The sequence below is a fragment of the Prionailurus bengalensis genome, chromosome E3 (assembly GCF_016509475.1).
Source record: "Prionailurus bengalensis isolate Pbe53 chromosome E3, Fcat_Pben_1.1_paternal_pri, whole genome shotgun sequence".
Lineage (NCBI taxonomy): Eukaryota > Metazoa > Chordata > Mammalia > Carnivora > Felidae > Prionailurus > Prionailurus bengalensis.
Genome location: NC_057357.1, coordinates 10,620,338 through 10,644,435, shown reverse-complemented (window position 1 = coordinate 10,644,435; position 24,098 = coordinate 10,620,338). Strand labels below are relative to the sequence as shown.

Sequence of the window (24,098 nt, the reverse complement as noted above, 5' to 3'; positions counted from 1 at the left end):
TTCATTCATTCATTCTCCATCACTCTTTAGTAAGTACCTCTCCTGTCGTAAGTGTCGTGCTAGGCATTAGGGATGTAATGGTGGACTTGAGCACGGGGTCCCCACCCTCCCAGGGCTGATGCTCCAGGGGATAGCAGATAATAAAGAGCAAATGAGGGGCACCTGGGTGGCTCAGTCAGCTAAGCATCTGACTTCGGTTCAGGTCATGATCTCACGGTTCATGAGTTCGAGTCCCGTGTCAGACTGTGCTGACAGCTCAGAGCCTGGAGCCTGCTTCGGATTCTGTGTCTACCTCTCTCTCTCTGCCCCTCCCCTGCTCTCTCTCTTTCTCTTGCTCCCTGTCTCTCAAAAATGAATAAGTGTTTAAAAAGTAAATAAAGACCAAATGAACAAGAACTTCAAATTATGGTTAAGCATAGGATCTTTGGGAACATATGAGGGATGACGTACACACAGTGTCCTGTGGTCCTCAGGGTGGCTTCTCTTGCCTGTCCTGGAAATCCCTGCTGCTGAGTGTAATGCAGACTGTATTCAGGGTCCTGTGGGGATTCAGGGAAGGGAAGCATCCTTCCTCCTACTCAGAGTGACCTGGGGAAGGCTTCATGGAAGAGGATGCATTGAGGTGGGGTATTCATTCAACAAATATGTAATGAGCACCTACTGAGTCCCAGGCTCTGTTTCATTTTATTTTATTTAAAAAAAAAAAAGATTTTATTTTTAAGTAATCTCTACACCCAACATGGGGCTCGAACTCATGACCCCAAGATCAAGACTCGCATGCCGTACTGACTGAGTCAGCCAAGTGCCCTCAGTCTCTTGTTTTAGATGCTACTAGGGTAATCAGTGAACATAACAAAACAGACCATGTTGCTACCCTCACAGAACTACTGAAAGGAAGGATAGATAATAAGCAAGATAGACAAGTAAAACAGTGTTTCAGGTGGTGATGCATGCTCTGGAGAAAAATCAGTTGTGGAAGGGGGATACAGAGTGTGCCAGGGGGATGGATACTGCATTCTTCCACAGGTGGCTAAGAAAGGCTGCATTGAGAAGATAACATTTGAGTAAAGAACTGAAGGATGTGGGAGAATGAGCCATGAAATATATATGGTATGGGTGTTTCAGGTAAAGGGACCTGCAGTGCAAAGGCCCTGAGGCAGGAACTTTGCTGGATGTTTTCAGATGAGCAAAGAAGGCCAGTGTCGTTGGAGCAGAGACAGCAAAGGGTAGAGTTATAGGAGAGGAAGTCAGAGAGTTAGTGAGAGGAGGTCTGGGGACAGACGGGGCATTGCAGGCCACCGTAGTGGCTTTTACTCTGAGAGAGGAAGTCACCGTCTTGAATGCAAGTTGCCCAAAGCAGAGGTCTGGGCTGACTCATCTCTGCATCCTCCTCAGCAGCTGGCACAGGGCTTGCACCTAAAAAATGTCAATGTGTGATTTTTTTTTTTTTTTTTTTTTTTTTTTTTAGAAAAGGATGTCAACAGAGGGCATTTGTGTGGCCTGTGGGGAGTAGTTGGTAGGTACTCACTTTAATCATTGTCTTATGCAGGAAGAGTCCCAGTGGAGATGAGGTGGGGGAATGTAGGGCTAGGTGCACAAATGTGGGCAGGAAAAGGGAGCCCACTGGGTCTTCAGAGCAGGGGATGGCCTGAGGAAGGTGGCTGACTGGCAGGGCGGGCTGCAGGAGAGATGGGCACAGAAGGCTAGAGCTGCTGAGTAGCAGCCTTGGAGTGGAGAGAAGCAATAGGTGAGAAACGTCAGCTGGAAGACTGGCCAGGACTTGGACAAGGGTGAGAGAGAAGTTAGACATGACTGTCAGGAGTTGAGCTGTGTGTTTAGACTAGGGGGACCTCCGAATGGGATTGGAGAATTCTAGGCAGCTGGCCTCTTTCACGGCACTTGCCATGCTCTGCCTTGTTTTATTTTCTTACTGCTTTCCTTATCCTCACCTCAAGGGCAGGGAGTGTGTCTTACTCATCTTGGCATCACAGTGTCCTATATGCCATAGGGCATATGACAGGTGCTCAGGCAGCACTTACATTGAATTATTTTGGATCATTTGGGCTTGAGAAACAGATGTGTCACCTTTCATTCCACTAGTTCTAGAATCATCCCTTCCCTTCACATGCTGCTTTAGCTCTTCCACTCCTCAGTCAGGCAGCCGTTATTCGTGGGCTTCTCATTAGCAAGACAGCATATGCTTATCAAGCCATGATGTTAGTTGATCATGAAAGGCTGAACATAGGCTGTGTCAAGTTCAGGGTTAGCGAGGCATTTCCCTGGGGCACACAGAAGGAAGTTTCTTTAGCGGTGAGAGAAGTAGCCACTACCAACCAATCAACGCAAACTGTCACCTGCTTCCTTCCTGTCTCCTGAGGCAGCTACTATAGGACCCTCCCATTAATACTGCAGGCATCAATAAATCCCTGTTGGGGGGTGGGGTAGGGAGAGCAAGGGAGCTATACTCAAAACTAAACATTCACCCGAACACTTATTGAACATGTTCTACAATGTCTGTGGACACAGGCCTCGGAGCAATTGCATGTACCCTATTTTCAGAGGTCAGCTTCAAGGTTATATTTTCCCAGAAGCCTCTGGACACCCTTCCTGTAGATTAGGGCTGTTATAGCATCTTGAACTTCCTTAAGCCTATCATTTATAAAATGACATTTGAAATGACTGCTTTCCGGTCTACGGGTTTTTCTAAACTGGAAGCTCTTTGAAGGCAAAACCCCAGATTTTCGTTCTCTGCATTGAGCACAGAGCCCTGTACAAGGCAGGCACCATTCAGTTAATGATTGCAGAATTAAATAAGGCAGTGATGTGGCATGCTAGGTGAAACCCGAGAATATCGGGGAAGGTTTCCCTGAGTTTGAGCTGGAGGTTAAACAAGTAGTCAGTTAATCAGGTAAAGCAATGAGAAACTTCCAAGTAGGGAACAGGTGTGTGCAAAAGTCAGAAGGCATCCTGAAGAAAGGTGTGAAATTCTGTGGTTAGAGCACCGCAGTATAACTGGAAAGCCAGGGCACTGGAGAGGTAACAGGACCCCGCACCCGTCAGGGTCAAGTGCATAAAGCATAGGTAATGGCAGCAACCCGGGCCAGAGGACAAAGATGCCGACATCCAAACCACTTGAGAGCCAGGGACCCCCACCGGTAGCGCCTCGCACCTCGCCTTGCCAACAGCACGTGCCGCCTGGCCGCCGCGCACCCCGGCCTGCTTGGGGGCCCAAGCCGAGGGGACTCCCGGGGCGCCTAGGGAGGGACGCCCGGGGCGGGGCGCGCAGGCGCGCTGAGGCCTTGAGCCCCAAGAGGCGGGTGGGTGCGCGCGCTTCCTCGCGCACGCGCGCACGGAGGGGGAGACTGCCGCTGTGACGCTGCTGCGGCGGGCGGGCGGCGGCGCGTGAGGCGCGCGATTCCCCGTGTCTTGGGAGCAGTGCCCCAGCCCCCGCCGCTCCCGCTGCCGCCATGTCGGGCCGGTCGGTCCGGGCCGAGACCCGCAGTCGGGCCAAGGACGACATCAAGAAGGTGATGGCGGCCATCGAGAAAGTGCGGAAATGGTGAGGGGCTGGGGCAGAGAGTGCCGGTGGTAGTCGCCGGCCCTGGCCCAGAGGAGCGCGGTACTAGCTGGCTGGGTGGGAGCCGACCGACAGGCGCTTGGGGGGAGGGGGGAGCGGGAGAAGGCGGGAGGAGGGTGCAGCTCGCGTCGGCGTGAGGTCAGAGGGCGCGCGGCTGCCACCAATCAGCGGGTCGCCCGGCTCACGAGGCCCGCCCACCTGCCCAAGGGTCGCGCGTCTCCCAGAGGGTCTGCCGACTTCCGGCCGCGCTGGGGCCGCGGGACCGCTTTTGGACGCCGGGCTCCGCGGTTCTGTCCCTGCGCCCGCCTGCTTCAGGAGCCTTTTTGCGTTCTTAACTGCCCCAAATAATATCTCTAACAATCCCTGGGGGGGGGGGGGGGTCCCCGCCGGCCAGACCGAGCGCTCTACGTAGTAACTCGCTGTAAGTTTGGTGAGAGCTCACGCTGAACCTGCCTGTCACGAGAACAGGCGTGGTCGTCGGAATCAAACTCCCTCTCTTTCTCCTGATACCGGTCCACACGCAGCCAACTGGGTAGGCGTTTTTTTCTTGGTGCTGCCAGCTTGTTGGTTAAGCAGTTGAGACCCCACCCTTATTTGGAAACGGCTGGTGTAATGTTCATTGCAGAGCCGGTTGACCGCCTATTTTGTTTTTTTGTTTTTTGGTTTTTTTTAGAGAGAGCTAGCCACTGGGGGAGAAGGACAGAGGGGTAGACAGAATTCCAAGCAGTCTCCACACTCAGCGCAGAGCCAGACAGGGGGATCATGATCTGATCCGAAATCAACAGTCGGTGGCTCAACCGAGCACTCAAGCACACCAAACCGCCTATTTTGTAGTAGGAACTTTGATGCATTTTCACATTAAACTTTAACAGACAACTGTTGCACCAAGTTCATGAGCCCTTTTCTCTAGCTGACAACTAGTAATAGTTTTAAAGCCCAAGGTAGGGGTTAACTCCCTCAGCGGGAGACTTCCAGCCTTTCGTCCCCCACCCCCTTGTAGAGGCGTTGTTACCTTGGAATTTTTTTTTCTTTTGCGTGTTTATTCATTTCTACTCAAGTTTAAGTTCCTTATCTCTTTATATGTAAAGACTTTATTGTAGTTGGGACGCATACATACTAGTTAAACAATGATTTCTTTTCCCCTCCAAATCTAATCCTAGGGTTTTTTGGTGAAACCTAAGAATCGGCACATCTTTGTCTTCTGGCTGTTTCTGTTCCTACCTGCAGTTTAGGCCAGATGACCATCCTCTCACCTGGAACTCTTAGCTTCTATGGTCTCCTTGCTTCAACTCTTCCTCATTACTCAGTCCATTCATCACATTGCAGTCAGAGTGATTTCACTTTCTTTCCAGTGTAAATATTATCATAGCACTCCCCCGCTTAAGAAACAACGCTTCAGTGAACCCTTCTTGCTCTTAGGTTAAAGACCAAAGATCAAAGATGATCCTTCCTACCTTACCCACCTGGTTCAAACTGCCCTCTTTTCCTGGGGGTTGATGGCCATCTTTCAGCTGGAGCCATGTCCTGCCAGGCATCCTTCTCTACCCTCTCTTCCTCCTTGCCTAGTTAACTACTAGATCTGCTCAAAAATTGCTTTCTCGGGGCACCTGGGTGGCTCAGTCAGTTAAGCATCTGGCTTCGGCTCAGGTCATGATCTCATGGCTCATGGGTTCAAGCCCCTTGTCAGGCTCTGTGCTGACAGCTCAGAGCCTAGAGCCCTCTTTGGATTCTGTGTCTCCCCCTGTCTCTGCCCCTCCCCTACTCACACTCTGTCTCTCTCTTTCAAAAATAAACATTAAAAAAAATTTTTTTTTAAATTGCTTTCTCAAGGGACACCTTTCAAAATCCCCAATCTAAATCAGGTCCCTTTCATAGTACTTTCCTCAATTGTATTAGGTTGAATTGTAAGATATTTCCTATATTTGACTTTTCAACTTAACACAAGTGGAAATTTGATGTGGTTAAGCCTAATGATTAAGCGACTGTGAAATGAGTTGTTTGGTGTCTGTTTCCAATTGAAATGGAGGCTCTGTGAGGCTAGGGACCGTATATCTTGCTCCCCGTGTGCCCAGGGTCTAGCACAGGGTCATGTGTAGCAAATATTTATTGAATAAATGAGAAAGTGGAGTGCTCTGTATAGGAATTAATTTCAGTGTCTTAAGTATGTAGTTCATTCTTCTATTTGCTGAACAGCATTCTCAGTATCAGCAGGCACAACAGTTACTTTTTTTGCTTTTTTTGTAACCTCACATTTGGACTTGAAATTTTCAGAAGTCATACTTCAGGCTCCCCAACTCTGCTTGTCCATAATCTCGTCCTTATTCAAGAATGGGGGGAAAACTCATTTTTTAAGTAACTTCCTTTGTAAGATAAAACCTTAAAGCAGTCTTTTTGTGGCTTAGTCTTCACCTCTTTCAGAAACCAGTGTAAGACTTGGAAGCATTCTGTTCTGTTCCTGTGATTATTTTTAAACAGAATTGTGTTTCAACCTAGAGTTCCACAGGGGTCCTAGGAGTTCTCCTTGCCAGGGGATGTCCTCATCTTAACTGTCTTGCAGCCTTCTCAACTTCCTTATCACCTTCATGTGTTACACTGATTTCCTTACTTGACTTTTTATTCCTTTGTGCTCCTGAGGTCAGGACCATATCTTAACACATCCTTTGTCTTCTGCAGGGTCTTGTATAATAGGGCTTTGTAAACATCAGTGGAATTGAATTAATTTTTGGAAAATAAAGAAGTAATGCCAGGTAGCTACCAGAGTGTGAAAATGTGCCAGTACTTGGTGTAGTCAGTGAGATAAGAAGGGCTCTGGTACACTGCACATGAGGAAAGGCAAGTAGAGGGTTTGGACCCAAAGGAATTTGATAGAGACGTCTTTTTGGAAGGGTTGATTTTGCATCAAAAGGTAAAGTGTAATTTGATGGAGAGGAAGTTTGGAAGGCATTTAAGATTGAAGGAATGTGGGGTGCCTGGCTGGCTCAGTTGGAAGAGCATGTGACTCTTGATGTCAGGGTCATGAGTTTGAGCCCCATGTTGGGTGCAGAGGTTACTAAAATAAATTTAAAAATTGGTGGGAGGGCATCTGGGTGGCTCAGTCAGTTAAGCATCTGACTTGGGCTGAGGTTCTGATATCCCGGTTGGTGAGTCTGAGCTCTTTGTCATGCTCTGCTGTCAGCGTGGAGCCTGCTTCAGATCCACCCCCCCCCTCAAAATTAAATAAACATTAAAAAAAGTTATTTGTAAAAGATTGAAGGAATAAGTTGCTGAGAAGTATAAAATCACATTATGAACAGAAAATCTGTGTCATTATTTATTGGTTTTAAGAAGTGTCTTTCTTTCAGGGAGAAAAAGTGGGTGACTGTGGGTGACACATCCCTTAGGATATTTAAATGGGTTCCTGTAACAGACAGCAAGGAGGTAAGTGTGGAAGAAAATCAAAACAACAAAAAGGTACCATTTACTTCCTTCTTTTCTTTCCTTGATTGTCTCTTAATTATAAAGGAATTTATTTCCCCAGAATTGAGCTGCAAGTACGTCAGGGGCACCCTCTGTGGTTGATCCATGGAAAGTCTCTCTTTCTTTACCCCCTTTTATTTCCTTTCCTTAACCCATTCCTCTTTTTCAAGGCTCGATGAACCACACCCTCAGCCTGCTCCCTGTGATAGTATAGTTTAATTAGTACACAGCCATGCCTATTGATTTCCTTATTGTCTGTGGCCGCTTTTGAGTTCAAATGGCAGAGTTGAGTAATTGCCATAGGACCTAAAAGCCTGCGAAGTCTAAAGTATTTCTTACATGGCCTTGTAAGAAGTTTGCTGACTCTTGCTCTTAGCCAAATAGCTGTCCATTATAGTACGTTATATGTGTTTTAAATATATATATATACATATACTTTTTAAATTCCTCTTCCATGGGTTTATGTGGATAGCTGTGTATTCTTGAAAAATACACAGCATTGTATCATGTTCATATTTTAAAATTTATAGAGCACTGTGCTTTCTGTAGCTGTGAATAGAATTATTAACTTTGAATCTTGCATTGTATTTTCTTATATGCAATGACCACATTTATCTACTTTCCCTGAGTGACAAACGTGTAGATTGCCTCCAACTTTTCTTCTCTAATTGTTTTTAAAAAGCTCAAATATCAAACACATACAGACAGTATATAAAACATAAATGTACGGTCAGTATAATGAAAAAACATAAAAATAGTACCCTTGTAAAAACCACCCAGGTCAACAAACAGAGCATTGCCAACTTCCCCAGAGGCCTGTGTTTGACTCTTGATGGTGTCCCCTCCCCCGCTAGAATTCTCTTTCCTACTTTTGCTTTTCTTACCACTTCTCTAGTCCTTTGTAAACATTTTTAAGTTTATATAAACAGCATCATGAAGTATCTGTTTTCCTGTGTCTTGCTTTTTGTGCTCGGCGTTAGGTTGGTAACATTCACTCATGTTATCTTTGGAGCATTTGTCCCTTTTCATTGCTGTTTGGAATTTTATTATAGGCCTCGTGCCCTGATTTACCTCTCTGATCCTCCTGTAGATGGCTTTTTGGGTTGTTCCCCGTTTGGGGTAATAGAAACAATGCTCCTGTGAACATTCTTACTCAGTATATGGGTCAGCCTGTGCATGGGTTTTCCTAGGAGATATTCTTATGAGTGGAATTGCTGGGTCTTAGAGTGTACATATGTTGACCTAGAGTAGCTAATGCTAAACTGTTTCTCAGAGTGGTTGTACCAATTTACATTCCCACCAGGAATAGAGTTCTCATTGCACGAAATCCTCAACAGTTGTATTGTTACTTATATGTAAAGATAAGTTGTGATTTTAGTTTGGTGACTACTTATGTAATAACTAATGAGTTTGAACATGTTTTTAATGTTTAGGACTGAACCTTTTGGATTTCCTGTTTCAGAAAGTGGCTCTTTAAGTCTCTTTGATTGTTTTTTTCCTTGTGACTTACAGGAATTTTCTATATTCTGGACACAAAGCCTTCATCGATTGTATACTCTTCATACCTTTTTCCATTCCATGGCTTGTCTTTGCACTCTCTTTAGGCTGCCTTGAGTACATAACTTAAAAAAAAATTTTTTTTTAAAGGTGTTATGTTTAAGTAATCTCTATACCCACGGTGGGGCTTGAACTCACGACCCTGAGATGAAGAGTCACATGCTATCCTGACTGAGCCAGCCAGGCCCCTGAAAGTTTTGAATTTTAATGTAGACGAATTAATTAATCTTTTTTTTAATAATTACCTTTTCCTTCTTTGAGGCCACAAAGATCATCTCCGTATAGTCTTCTAAAAGTTCATTATTCAGTTCCCATTTATAACACACCTGGCACTGATTTCTGTGTATTTTGAAGTAAGGGCCTGATTTCATTTTTTTCCACGTGGATGCGCATTTGTCCCAGCACCAGTTATTGAAAAGATTGTTCTTTTCCTCCTGCTCTGTAGAACCACCTTTGTCGTATTTCAAGTGTCCAAATATGGGTCTGTTTCTGTACTTTCTACCAAAAGCTCTAGCTTTTTGGTAGCACAGATGACATCCCCTAAACCGTCCCATTCTTCTGGAGGACTCGTGGGTTAGATGCCCAGGAGTGGGATTGCTGTCCCGGGGCGTGCACACGAATTGTTTTTACTGACTGCTGCCCAATCTCTCCCAAGAAGGGCTGCACCAGCGTAGTTAGTACACTTCCCCAGGGGTCCCCGGGGGCTCACACTGCCACAACTTCATGGCATTTGATATAACCAGTCCTGCCAGTCTTCAAGCTCTTTGTTTATTTTGCATTTCTCTGATTACTCAGGAGGTTGATAATTGTCTCTCTTCAGGTTTCCATTCATACTTCCTTTTATCCATTTAAATACCTCTTCTCTGATTTCTTTTGCATTTTTTGTATTGGGTTTCCTGTCTTTTCTGATTTGCATGGATTCATTGATACCGTAGCTATAGAAAACTCTGGTCACTTTTGTACATTGCAGGCATCTGTCTGACATGTCACCTGTCTGAGAACTTTGTCAATAATGCCCTTTAATTTTGTGTCAAACAAATTTTTTCATATGGGTTTTGCTTTTTGAATCTTGTTTGAAAATTATTCTCCACTGCATGGTCATAAAGAACATCTCCCATCTTCTGTTAGGTTTTGGTTTTTTTCTTAGGTTTATTTATTTATTTTGAGAGAGACAGAGACAGTGTGAGCCAGGGAGGGGCAGAGAGAGAGGGACAGAGAGAATCACAAGCAGGCTCCGCACTGTCAGTGTATAGCCTGACGCAGAGCTCAGACTCATGAACTGTTAGATCGTGACCTGAGCCAAAATCAAGAGTTGGTCCTGTTAGGTTTTTGGCTATTGTTGTTTTTTTTGTTTGTTTGTTTGTTTTTTAATTTTTTTTTTCAACATTTATTTTTGGGACAGAGAGAGACAGAGCATGAACGGGGGAGGGGCAGAGAGAGAGGGAAACACAGAATCAGAAACAGGCTCCAGGCTCTGAGCCATCAGCCCAGAGCCTGACGCGGGGCTCGAACTCACAGACCGCGAGATCATGACCTGGCTGAAGTCGGACGCTTAACCGACTGCGCCACCCAGGCGCCCCATTGTTGTTTTTTAATGATGGAGATATGGATCTAATTTTAATTTTCCTTCATACAGAGAGCTTTTTCACCTAATACTGTTTACTAAACAGTCTATTCTTTCTCTGCTGACTTGGGATGTCATCTGTGTTGTGTGCCATATTCATATCTAGATCTGTTTTTCATCTCTCCATTCTGTTTTGTTGTAATTTTATCTCCTCCTGCACTGGAATGATTTTTATTTACCATCAGTTTTTAGTATTTATTAATATTAAGTAGGGCGAGTTTTCTCTCTTGCTGTAGGTTTATTGGGAAGATAGCCTTTATCAAAATAAAACTTCCCAGGGTGCCTGGATGGCTCAGTTGGTTGAGCATCCCACTCTTGATTTCGGCTCAGGTCATGATCCCAGGGTCATGGGATCAAGCCCACATCGGGCTCAGCGCTGAGCATGGAATCTGCTTGGGATTCTCTCTCTCCCTCTCTCTCAGCCCCTCTCTTGCGCTAGTGTGTGCTACCTCTGAAATATTAACGATAATAATAATAAAATAAATACTCCCTTCTCTTTTTAGGTTTCTAAGATTTATTTTCTTTTAATTTTTTTTTTCAACGTTTATTTATTTTTGGGACAGAGAGAGACAGAGCATGAACGGGGGAGGGGCAGAGAGAGAGGGAGACACAGAATCGGAAACAGGCTCCAGGCTCTGAGCCATCAGCCCAGAGCCTGACGCGGGGCTCGAACTCCCGGACCACGAGATCGTGACCTGGCTGAAGTCGGACGCTTAACCGACTGCGCCACCCAGGCGCCCCATTCTAAGATTTATTAAAAATTATGAATAGATGTTAGACTTGATCCAGCTGCTTTTCCTGAGTTTACTGAAATGTTCATGTGATTTGCCTCCTCTAATCTTTAATGTATTAGTATGGTGAATTAATAAAATTTCTGATGTTGACCCTTTTACACTCTTACATGCCAAAGAGAAATTCTACTTGGATACGCTTCCCCACATATAAGCTGGTGTTCAGTTCACATTTAAGATACTTCATTTGAGGTACTTGCATCTGGGTCATAAGTGAAATTGGTTTATAATTTTCTTTTAATATATTATCCTTACCTTGTTATGGCATTAAGATTACATTAGCCTCCTAAAACAAATTAGGCAATTGCCCCTCTCTTTTGATTTCTAGAACAAAATTAAGTTTGGTAGAACTCACTTTTAGTACTTTCTGGGCTTTTGGTTGAGGGATGATTGTTATGGTGGCTTTAATGGTGATTGGTGTATTTAGATTTTCTCTTTTTTTGGCATTTATTTTGCATTTTATGTATTTCCCAGAAATTGGTTCTTTAGGAGAGTGCAGTGCTAGGTCCTCCGCCTTTCTTCATTTCCCCAGAAGTGTGTAGAAATGAGGCAGGGCACTTCCCTGTTGGCCAGTAATGCTAACCTTTTGGCAGTTCATGACTCAGTCTTGTATAATAAAGAATTAATTGGCCCTGTTCAAATGCCAGCAACACCCCTGCTGAAGAACACTGATCAGAGTTTTCAAATGTATTGGTATGTAGTTATTCATAATATTCATATTTCCATAATATGATCGAGTTTATTGTCTCCCCTAAAATCTTTATCAAAAAAATCTCGTAATTTTTGTTCATCTTTTGTTTGCTTTGTTCTCTATTTCGTTAGTTGTTGCCATTGTTCTTTCCTTTTATGTTTTATTGGGTTTACTCTGTTGTACTTTTTCTAGCTCCTTGTATTAAACTTAGCACTTTTTTTTCCAGTTTTGTTTTCTTTTAAAAAAATACATTTCACTTTAGGGATGTCTAGCTGGCTCAGTCGGTGGAGCATGCGACTCTTGATCTTGTGAGTTTGAGCCCCACCTTGGGCATAGAGATTACTGAAAACAAATTTTTTTTTCACATTAGTTGTCTCCCAAATTTTGACATATATGCATATCAAAATGTCATCGATAGTGTAATTGTTTTAAGTTTTTTATAAATTCCTCTTTAGTTTCCCTCTTTAATCCAAAGTTTGTTTTATTTTGATTATTTTTTTAATGGTTATTTATTTTTGAGGGAGAGCACAAGCAGCAGAGGGGCAGAGAGAGAGAGGGAGACACAGAATCCGAAGCACGCTCCAGGTTCTGAGCTGTCAGCACAGAGCCTGAAGTGGGGCTCAAACTCACAAACCATGAGATCGCAACCTGAACCGAAGTTGGACCCTTAACTGACTGAGCCACCCAGGCGCCCCAATCCAAAGTTTAATACAATGATTTTTAATTTCTAGATGTGAGATTTAAAAAAGAATTTTTTTTAATGTTTATTTATTTCTGAAGGAGAGAGAGACAGAACATGAGTGGGGGAAGAGCAGAGAGAGAGGGAGACACAGAATCCAAAGCAGGCCCCAGGCTTTGAGCCATCAGCACAGAGCCCGAAACGGGGCTCAAACTCCCCAACTGTGAGATCATGACCTGAGCCAAAGTCAGACGCTCAACCGACTGAGCCACACAGGTGCCCCTGTGTGGGATTATTTTTTAGCTGTCTTTTTAAAAGTGGTGTTCTGATTGTATTGAATTGGTAGGATATTCGTTCTTTGGGATTATCGGGACTTTTTTTTATCTGGTCTAGTACGTGATTGATTTTTGGACCATTCACTTGTGATTAAAACAAATATACTCTCTAGGTACGAAATTAAACAATAAACAAGCATTTATTATGTTACCCAAATTTTCTGTATCCTTGCTTATTTTTTGTATGTTTGTCCTGTTATTACAATTACATCATTCACACCAAATTTCCTCAAGTTGGTGGTTCTTCAGAACAAATTTCCAGTATCCTCTTCTTTCTGAGGAGACCTACAGTGTTTTATTGAAATTCTCGTGTCCTGTTAGTGTCCTTCTTCCGGTATAGCTTGTTCTGTTTCTTGTCTTTCCTGGTGCTTGTTTCCTCCGGAGTCTGGTTAGTTTCTTCTGTGCACTCAGTTTTTATTCCCGGGGGACTCTGAGCTGCCATGGCTAGAAGTATGTAACTGAGGGAGGATGTAAGCCCAGGCTCTGGTTTTCCTTCCTCTGAGTGAATTTAGGCCATTGTGTGAGCCTTGGGATTCAGCCTTTCCCTTATCCCCTGTCCCTCTTCCCCTGCCTCCCAGGGAAGTCCCTAGTACCAGTCTTCCAGATGCCACTTTATCTGGGAGCCGCCAGCCTTCCTTGTCATTGCCAGCCCCAGAGAGCTGCTGGGTGAAAGTTAGGGGAGCTCTGGAGCCACCCTTTATTTTTCATCCAGCCCTGGCTCTAGTGGTGCCATTACCCACTGGGGGTCGAAGGTCAGACAGTTAAATCTCTTGGGTATGTGGAGAGGGGGGTGCACTGGTAGAAACCCCTTCCCTGCCCCAATGCATTTCTCACATATTTCCTAATTCAGATTCCGCCTGCCAGGGGCACCTGGGTGTCTTAGTCTGTTAGGCTCTCTCTCTCTAAATAGATGAATTAATTAATAAACATTTAAAACAACAACAACACATTCTCCCTGCCTAGGACCTGGTTCCCTTTGTGTCTCCCAAGGGCTTCTCGCAGTGTTTGCTGAGGTCCATCAGTTTATCTGTCCTCCAGTGGTTCACAGTGGTGTGCCATCTTCTAAGGTACTAGTATATATCTGCTACATTAGGCAAAATAGGAGACGATGATCAAATTGGTGAAGAGAAAGTGGGAAAGATCCAAGGGAGTGAGACACCGTTGACGAGGGTAGATTGGTACAAACTTTACACAGGTTAGGCTGCTCTCACATGTACATTGAAAAGTTTTCAGTGATGGCGGTGCTAATGAACTGGATGGCGGGAGCCCTTCCACAGTGTATGGCCTGGCATGTCCCCAGTGTGCACTGTAAATACCTTACCAGTTTAGTTGTCAGTTATACCTCAGTACAGTGGAGGGGGGATCGTTTTCAAAATGTTTATCCCTTTGATCTAGAAGTTTTATCTCTAGGAACTTATTTTCAGGAGATAATCATGATGTGTACAAGGTACATCTACATTGTTGAGCATTATAATATGGTTCAGAGTGTTTAAGAATTGCAAACAAAATAGATTGTATTGTGGAGAATTCATTAAGTTATCATGCACCTGTTATCTTGTAAAGCTTTGTAACCATTATAAAAGATGTTCTAGAAGAGTATTCAAGTGACAGGGGAAAACATTTTTTAAAGATTAAAAAAAAATTTTTTGATGTTTTTATTTATTGGGGGGGGAGGGCGGGCATGTGAGTGGGGGAGGGGCAGAGAGAGAGGGAGACACAGAATCTGAAGCAGGCTCCAGGCTCTGAGCTGTCAGCACAGAGCCCAATGCGGGACTCAGACCCACAAACCGTGAGATCATGACTTGAGCAGAAGTTGGACCCTTAACTGACTGAGCCACCCAGGCGCCCCTTAACGATTTTATTTTTAAGTCCTCTCTGCATTCAGCATGGGGCTCAAACTTAGAACCTCAAGAGCAAGAGTCAGTCGCACGCTCCACTGACTGAGCCAGCCATGTGCCCTGGAAAATGTTTTTAATACAGATAATTGGGGGAGGGAAATAGGTTGCAATATTATATCATGATCCATCTTCATACAAATATATAGATAGGTTGTCTGGTTGTACAGGTGATTTCCTTTTTATGTATTTTCAGAATTTTCAAACTGAATACGTATCTTACAGAACACAGAATCGTTAAAATTAAAACAAATGAGAGATCAGAAAAAAATGATGAAGCCAGATGTTGGCATCTGTACCAGATACATTGCTATGATCCTTTTAGAGAGTCATGAGGTACAGTGTATTTCAAGAAACATCATATGTTTATACTTTTTGATCTAGAAGGAATATTTTGTGTGTGAATTTATCAAAATAAAATGACCCAGAGAAGAAGTGAAAGTTGAGCATTGTGGCTTTATTCCTAGTGGCATTAAATAAACACAAACCGAAACAAAACAAAACAAAACAACCCGAAATAAGTTAAAGCTAAATGGCCAATAGGTGAGGGGTAGCTGGGTGGCTCAGTCAGTTAAGCATTTTGACTCCTGATTTCAGCTCAGGTCATGATTTTGCAGCTCGTGAGATCAAGCCCTGAGTCGGGTTCCATGCTGACAGCGTGGAGCCTGCTTGGGATTTTCTCTCTGTCTCTCTCTCTCTCTCTCTCTGTTTCTCTCTCTCTCTCTCTCAAAATAAACAAACATTTATAAAAAAATTACCAATAGGTAAGAAGCGATTAAGTGAATTACGGTTTATGGAATATAATGCAGCTAGTAAAAATTGTGTTTCTGTAGTTCATGTGGTGAAATGTAAAGTGTAATTGCCTTAAAATTATGTCTGCATGTGGAAAAAATGAAGGGAAAGATGTGCACGAGTGTGTACAGTTGACTCGTTGCAGAGAGAGGATTGAGAGCTGTTACCAAATATTAAATGCATGTGCAATAAATAGACTTGTATAAAAAGTATAAATTAGTAAATTTGAGATTACCCAGATTTGAACTTTGGCTGCTCTCACTTGCAAACGTTCGCATGGATTATTTCCTTTCCTGTGGGCTCCTGTGTTGCAACTGGTGCTTACCTCCGCACTGTGGTCACCCATGTGTGTAACCTGCATCCTGCTCGAAGGAAATGATGTTCTAGGCAGAGGTAGACATGGGGTGATCATTTTGAGTGGATGGGTTGATTGTCAGGAATCGTACTAGAGGGGCCCCTTTGTCCCATCACTGCTTGCATTACATATAAAGCGACTCCTTTCTTTGTCCATTCTTTCACTTTTTCCTGCTGTGCTACCCAAACAAGAATCCTTCTCAAATCAGTACTCCGTATTTCCTGTCCATCCACACAGGGAACAAGTTGGATAGAGCATTCGCTCAGGGCAGGAAGCAGAAGAGAACCGCAGGGAGCTCTAGTGGAAGCCTACGTGTCTGTTTCTCACTTTTGAGTCATATTAGTGCTGGAAGGGTCCGTTTTACAGCATAGAGACACTGAGACTTGGGGACACCTTGTCCAGGATTCTGTTATTCCTTGGGTCCTGGATTCTCAAACTGTTGTCATTATTCCTGTTCAGTCGTAATCGAGACCTCTGTGGTGTCTTACTAGCACCCTTCTCCCTCTCTGTGGGTCTCCCACTTGGCTGTGTCATATTCCTCTTTTTTTCCTTTTCTAGAAAGAAAAGTCAAAATCGAACAGTTCAGCAGCCCGGGAACCTAATGGCTTTCCCTCTGATGCTTCAGCCAATTCCTCTCTCCTTCTTGAATTCCAGGGTGAGTTGCATCCGTATGTCTTCCTTGCAGGAAAAGCAGCACTTAGATGAACCCATTAATAATGAGAAGAATAGCTTTGCGTGTCACTTCAGTGCCTGCTGTTTTGTTGGTATCTTGCTGGCACTTTACATCAAGTCTTTTAATTTAAGCCTCACAGCAACCCTGCAAAGTAGATGATAGCAGCTTCATTTTCCATGTAGGGAAACCGAGGCTCAGAGAGATGAAGTTCCATATCTCGAGGTACATAACTAGTAAGTGACAGGCTTCGTGTCAGGTTCTGGTTCTCTGGATGAGAAGCTCTTTTCTTTAGACTGTATGTTTTAGGATGACAGTGCCTTAGATGAGGCCACCCAAAGCCAGGGCCTCTCCCATCCACTGTCACCAAAGTTCCTCCTCTGGAACCAGCCTGCAGTAAGTGTCCCGCCTGTGTCAGCACTGTGGTCGCAGTATGCCTTCACACCTGTGTGGTGGCTGCTGTTCAGAAGCACTGAGCTTCTCATTTCTGTTCTTCCCCTCGGCCTGTGACCTAAAGTAAGCGGTTATCATCATCCCTATTGAAGGAAGCCGATACTCTGAGAAGAGGTGTTTGCCTAAGCTCAAAAGTGACAGAGCTTTATTCTTTTTACAATAGAATGTTGCTTCTGTTTTAGCATAGAAGATCGTGGTCTTTGTAGGAGTAAAGACTAGAAAGGGCTTGGAACGAGGCTGGGAGTGTGCAGGGATCCTCTCCCTATCTCCCCTAGCCACCCGAGCTCAGTGAGCATGGTGGAGGAAGGAGAATACGAGGGAACGGTTTTCTAGTTATGTGCGGGGTGGCCAATAATCACAAAGCTCTGGGAGACATCCGAGGCTCCGTTTCCTCAATCTGGCCTACATCGCATCCTTTTCATTCAGTGAACATTTACTGAACTCCTGCTGTGTGCCAGGTACCGGGTACTGCACTGGAGATCCAAGGACAGGACAAGTAAGCCCCCGAGCCTGCTTGCACAGAGCACAATGGAAATTGGTGTGTAAAATAGTAAATGTAGGTGTGCACAGGGTACAACAGGAGCATAATAGGGTGGTCACCCAGAGGAACCTGGGACACGGAGGAAGTGGTGCTCGAGCCGATTGGTGGCATGTATCGGGACTTTCCAAGAAGACCAGAAAGAGCAGGTCATACCCGACACCTGTGCTTGAAGCAGGCCTTAGATTAGTCCGCTTCGCTGGAGCCGAGGCCGCAGTGTGGAAGCCTGCTGTGTGGAGGAACAGTCGTCAGTAAGCCTGTAGGTCAGAAAAGATTTTGTAAGTTGTGATAGGGCTATCTGTGCCTGCCCAGGGTAGCCCTGGAGTTTGAATTGTATCCTTTGTGGAGCAGAGAACCGCTGAAGGATTTAGAGTGATCCCTCTGGCAACGGCGTGAAGTGTGGGCTGGAGTACGGGAGACTGAAGGAAGGGCAGTCAGCGCCTGTTGCAGGAGGCCAAGCCAGAGACAAGGAGGCCTGAACTAAGGTGGCAGGAGAGGAAGGAATGAACACCACTGATGTCAGAGCGGTAGGCTGGACCAGATTTGGTGACCAGCTGCTGGAGGGGAGGGAAAGGAAGGAGCTTTTGACTCCTTAGTTTTTAACTTAGGTGGTGATTTTAAGCCTTCAGACAGACTATGCCAGATGGGAATTTCTTGGTCCTTGAGGTGGCCAAGTAGAGCCTGGGCCACTGAAGGGCCCGAGTGACCGCCTGTAGATACCACCACGCTCCTTGAGATAGCCGAGAATGCCAGGCAGATTTTAGCATTTCCTACACCTCTCGTGTTGTGAGAAAGGTTGAGAGGCACAGCTACATCACTCCTTTCCACTGGACAGTGAGAAAATACCCGGTCCAAACTATACTTGGTGAGTAAGAAAGAAGGGATTACTAAGTATACCCTGACCTTCCTGAAATGTAAATGTTGCATGAACTTAAAGATTTTGGCTGCATCTGGCGCTGAGAATATATGTGGTGAAACAGAAAATGTTTAAATGAACTCTCTTAGACTGTGGATAATTTGCCCTACCTTTGTTTGTTTGCCTTCGGTTCTGGGGGCATCTGCAGCAGCGATCATTGTGTTTGGTCGTGCCCATGGCTGTCTAAGGAGACGCCAGGCTCTTGGCTCTTGTACCGTTACTCTCAAGAAAAATGACTACTCTCAGCTGTTGCCTTTGTCATGTTTGGTTTTCAGATGAAAACAGCAACCAGAGTTCTGTGTCTGACGTCTATCAACTCAAGGTGGACAGCAGCACCAACTCAAGCCCCAGCCCCCAGCAGAGTGAGTCCCTGAGCCCAGCACACACCTCTGACTTCCGCACAGATGACTCCCAGCCCCCTACTCTGGGCCAGGAGATCCTCGAGGGTGAGTCGCAGTTGGCCCAGGATGAGCATCTTGGAAGGGCCTGTGCTCTTGATGTTTCTGTTCTTTAGAGGAAGAGGTTAGAGAAGATGGACCTGGCAGCCTTGAGCCATTTGTCAATGTTTGAGCTGTTTTGGGGAAGGGTTGTGTTTTCCCCTCTCACAGAATGAAAGAAGAAAACAAGCAACACAATTGAGTGCCAGGCTCTGTGTAAGGCACTTTTCATGTTTGATACTTGGTATAATTTTCTCAAAGACCCTATGAGATAGCAGCTGTCATCTCTACCATGTACAGATGACAAAGTAGAATCCTAGAAAGGGTAAACTGCTTGTCTGAGATCACATAGCTAGCAACTGGTGGAACCGGATGTCTCCAATTTCATTCCTTCTGACTTCAGAGATTATGCTCTTTGCATTATATCCTGTAAATTTCTTCTGATGACATATATTGATTCTCTGGCCAGTGTTGCTCTTCCCCAAGGTGCCTCCACATAGCTCTTAGGGAAGCTCCCCCAGCTTGAGGGAGATTCCACAGGAGTCTCCTGTCTCAGGAGGCCCTGCAGTTATACTGACATTGCTGCTTTTTCAGAGCCCTCCCTGCCCGCTTCAGAAGTTGCTGATGAACCTCCCACCCTCACGAAGGAAGAACCAGTTCCACTAGAGACACAGGTAAGGAGCCACTTTGGGTTTCCCCATTTCTAAAAACAAGTCCGGACTCTGTTGATGCGAACTGGAGCTGACAGCATCAGATGTGCTATGACCAGGGTGGGGAGGCAGCAAGGGAAGCTGGTGTCTCCAGGTTATAAGGTAGGGGAAGAGGTTTGTTTATCTGCAAGAAGGTTGGGGGTGGGCTTCTGGGCTGTAATTAGGGTGGATGGGGAGGTTCTGGTACAGAGGGATGGTCCTATAATTTCATGCTCTGACTGCTCCTAGATTGCTGAGGAAGAGGAAGACTCAGGTGCCCCACCCCTGAAACGCTTCTGTGTGGACCAACCCGCAGTGCCGCAGACAGCATCAGAAAGCTAGCACCATCCTGGCGCCCTTCGCCTCCTGGCCCCCTGCCTCTATTTATTGCATTCTGGTTCTGGCCGTGCTTTGTTGCTGGGGTAAGGGCAAGCACTGGGCTCCAGAGCTTGCACATAGGAGCCTTCTGGGCTGGAAGGGTGACATAGGACTTGGGGTGATAGCATCATCTTCCCGTCCCTGGCACCTGTGTTTGCTTGCTCCTGAGAAGAGGAGCGCTCATGTTCTTTTTGCACCCCAAGTAGGCTGGGGCGTCAGCCATCCCAAGGTTCATCTGTCACCTCCAGGTAGCAGTCTCTGCTCCAGAACCTCTGGACTGAGCCGCTGGCTCTTCTACAGGAAGATGTGGAAGGAGATGTGGAAGGCACCCTCTAGAGAAGAGAGTGCCCAGGGTTACTTGAACTTGAATGGAGACTGTAGATTCATGGACTTTCCTATCAGGCTAGGGGCCTGTAAGCTGCTGTTGGAGAAGGCCTGGTAGAGACTTTGGAGGGAAGGGAAGGCTGTGCACGAGGGCGGAAAAGTCTGTATAGATTTCTGTCCTGACACTTCTGCCCATTCCTGAGGTTATCCTGCCTCTCATGGGCTCTCCAGCTGCTGACAGTCCTTTGTCCCCTGCTGCAACCACCCCCTTTCCCCAACACACACACACACGCAGACACACGCAGACACACATTCACACATACACACACAGCTTTCCCTGGTCTCACCTGTATGTTTCATTCCAGCATCCCCTGCCTCTTGCCACAGACTCTGCCCCAGCAAGGATTTGAGGTTCTGCCAACAGTACCCATCCCCCACAGTACTCCTTCAGCTCAGACTTTCTAGAAAGTTCCCTCTTCTTTGAAATCTGCATGTTTAATTGAACTTTGTGATTTTATTTTTTGTTCAAAAAAGTTTAAGAAAATGGAAATGGGCAACAGTGAGTGAAGACATATTTTAGCACTGAATAGAATATTTTTAAAATTAAACTATTTGAAATACGTCTTGTTGGTATTTGAGTGCTTCTTTCTTGAAGGTTGTGGGGGCAGGGCCTCGTGGGGTGGTGGCTGAGTGCCTGCCAATTGTCTTACTCCCACAGAGGAGCTTTCTGATAGAAGCGATTTGGAGATCCCTCTTGAAGTTGTCATGTAGTCTGATTTACACTTCCGTCCCTCTGCACACTGAATGCAACCAGCGTATGTTTGCCATGGCTCCAGGTCTTTAGGAGGCATTCATGAGTGGTTTTTTTTCTTTCATTTTTACTTTTTTAGAGTATGGTAAAGTGCATACAACATCAAATTTACCATTTTAACCATTTAAAAGGGTACCGCTTAGTGGTAATAAGTGCATTCACAACACTGTGTGGCCATTGCTAGCTTTCTCCAAACCTTTTCATGACCTTGGACCCGTTAAGCAGGTGCTCCGTGTTTGCCACTCCCCCAAGGCTCTGGCAGTCACAATCTGCTTTCCGTCCAGTTCCTTTTTGCGCTCTTGATTCCTAAGGAGACCAATAAAGTCATGTCACAGTGGAAAAGAATTCTACATTCTGTATGTTCAAGAATTTCATTTCAGTATTCCCTAAAGTAATTCGTCTGATCTCAGGGGCTTCCAGGTATCATGGATGAGACCAGCATCCCAAGTTTTGCTGCCCTGTTTTGTCATCCCTACTCTCTTTTTTCTCTTTTTCCCAACTGGGCTCAGTTGGGAGAGCATGCAACTCTTGATGTTGGGATTGTGAATTTGAACCCCTTGTTGAGGGTACAGTTTACTTAAAAAGAAAAGAAATATGTACTATTAAGTTGTCAAATGAATGTCACAGAGAGGGAATTGTAAGTGGTACATAAGAGAAGTATATTCTAGGGGCACCTGGGTGGCTCAGTTGGTTAAGCGTCTGACTTCTGCTTAGGTCACGATTTTGTGGTTTGTGAGTTCGAGCCCCACATTGGGCTCTGTGCTGACAGCTCAGAGCCTGGCGCCTGCTTTGGATTCTGTATCTCCCTCTCTCTACCCTCCCCCGTTCATACTTTGCATCTCTCTCTCTCTCAAAAATAAACATAAAATTTTTTTAAAGTATAGTTTAATGTGTTTAAACAAAGGAAGTTATTAAAAGTGTACTGAGATCATAAAAAATGACCAATAAGATTTGAAAAAGAGTTAAATCATTTCTGTAAATGACAATTACTGAAATCAAGTGGCACACGAGGAAAGCAGGAGAGAAAACTAACAGGAGATAGCAGTTGGCATTTGCAGTTACTCTGTGACCGAGTGCTAGAACTGGGAACACGGGAAGCCAGGAATCCTATCCCTCAGGAGACAGCCTGGCTAGGGAATAGATCTTTGCATAGAACCTTCTAGAGCATACTGTAGCAGGTGTGGAGTGGAGTCCACGAAGGAACATGTGGGATAATGGAAAAGGTGAGATGGAAACCATTCTCTTCTTTTGTTGACATCACCTTAGCACCACTTCACTGATACTCTAAGGTATCAGGCTAGCAGTCTCCACCACTGTCCCAGAATGTTGATGGGGTAAGGGTTGGAGAAGAAAAAGAGATGAGGAAACATCAAGCAATGACCACAAGTTACTCACAAATAACTCAAAAAATGCTTCTGGGTATTATTAGGCCCAATGTATATGCACACTCGAAAACTTTTTTTTTTTCCAATTTTACATTGACTTTTTGCAAGTTTTTTTTTAATGAAAACTTACTGAAATACTGAATACTTTTTTTTTAATCTTTATTTTTGAGAGAGAGAGAAACAGTGTGAGTGGGGGAGGGGCAAAGAGAGAGAAACACAGAATCTGAGGCAGGTTCCAGGCTCTGAGCTGTCAGCACAGAGCCTGACGCAGGGCTTGACCTCATGAACTGCAAGATCATGACCTGAGCCGAAGTCAGATGCTTAACCGACTGAGCCACCCAGGAGCCCCAAAAAACTTTTTTTTTTATGTTTGTTTATTTAGAGTTAGAGAGTACGCGAGCAGGGGAGGGGCAGCGAGAGAGGGAGAGAATCCTAGGCAGGTTCCACACCGTCAGAGCAGAATCTGGTGCAGGGCTCGATCTCACAAACTGTGAGATCATGACCTGAGCTGAAACCCAGAGTCGGACATTCAATCAACTAAGCCACCCAGGTGCCCCCACACTTGAATTCTTTTTTTTTTTTTTTTGCCTGGGCACCCCCCCTTCCCCTGTGGAGCCAATGACAGCTTGCAGACTGCTGGAACCCACACTTGAATTCTTAAAAATAGATAGCCCACTAACTAAATTCATTGAATATGAATAAGCCCAAAGAAAGATCAATAGAGCTTGATGGGTTCTGCACAAGAGAATTTGGAGCATGGAAAAGCTGAGCACCTGGGAGCAGATTTCCACATGCCTAAGGTATTTGTTGTCTTGGAAAATGGCGTTTATTTTACAAATATTGAAAGCACATTCTGGGTTCTCTCTATATAAATTACAATTGGTAGACAGGTCTCTGCCTTGCAGGAGCTTCCAGTCTGGTGAGGTAGAGAAGGTAGGCAGGAACCTGTGCCACGGTGGGTGGAGAAGGCAGAGTACTGTCCGGGTCCAGAGAAAAACTTTGAGGCTTGGAGATCACAGAAAGCTTTTGGAGAGGTGGCATTCGAGGCTGGGCCTTGACATTTTTCTCTGGTTATGAGGAGAGACTACTTGTGGGCAGGTTAATGTGGACAAATGGTGGCAGTGAAGCACGGGGTTAATGGGTAGCAGTAACCAGGGAATTGAGTTTCTATTTTCTCCAGCTCTTTGAGACTTTTCAAAGCTACAGAGAGCTGAAAGAAATAGTTCAATAAACTATGTGTACCCTTCACTTACATTCACCAATTATTAACATTTGCCACATTGGCATCTCAATACACATTTTTTTTCTTTCTTTTTTTGGGGGGGGGGGTGGAAGGTGAATTACTTGAAATCGGTTGCTGTCATTCTGGCACTTTAGCCTTGAATACTTCAGCTTGTATGTCCCAAGAACAAGGACATTCCTCAACATGACCAGAGTATCACAATCATACCCAAGAAACTTAACAATGATACAATAATAGTATTTAATATGAACATATTTAAATTGTCCCAACTGTTCCAATAACGGTAGTAGTTCTCTTTAGTCCCTGTCCCCAGATCCAGGATCTAACTCTTGGGTCACATATTGCACACACAGTTCTCATGTCTCTTTAGTTTCCTTTTAGAAGTTGGAGGTGGGTGGATAGGTGTATCTTGTGTCATTGTTATTTTTGAAGGGTCTAGGCAGTTATTCATAGAATGTCCCACAAACTGGGTTTTTCTATTTTCTAAGGATTTCAGGTGGAA

At 44.8% G+C, this 24,098-nt stretch overlaps 1 protein-coding gene across 1 annotated transcript; it reads left to right on the top strand.

Moving 5' to 3' along the window:
• The first annotated feature begins 3,282 nt into the window (after positions 1–3,282).
• On the top strand, positions 3,283–20,780 carry BCL7B (BAF chromatin remodeling complex subunit BCL7B). Its single transcript, XM_043559849.1, has 6 exons — positions 3,283–3,559; positions 6,919–6,994; positions 16,311–16,407; positions 18,605–18,775; positions 19,361–19,440; positions 19,705–20,780. The coding sequence occupies exons 1-6, from the start codon at positions 3,468–3,470 to the stop codon at positions 19,795–19,797; spliced, it is 609 nt and encodes a 202-aa protein (XP_043415784.1). The 5' UTR covers positions 3,283–3,467; the 3' UTR covers positions 19,798–20,780.
• The last annotated feature ends 3,318 nt before the right edge of the window (positions 20,781–24,098 follow it).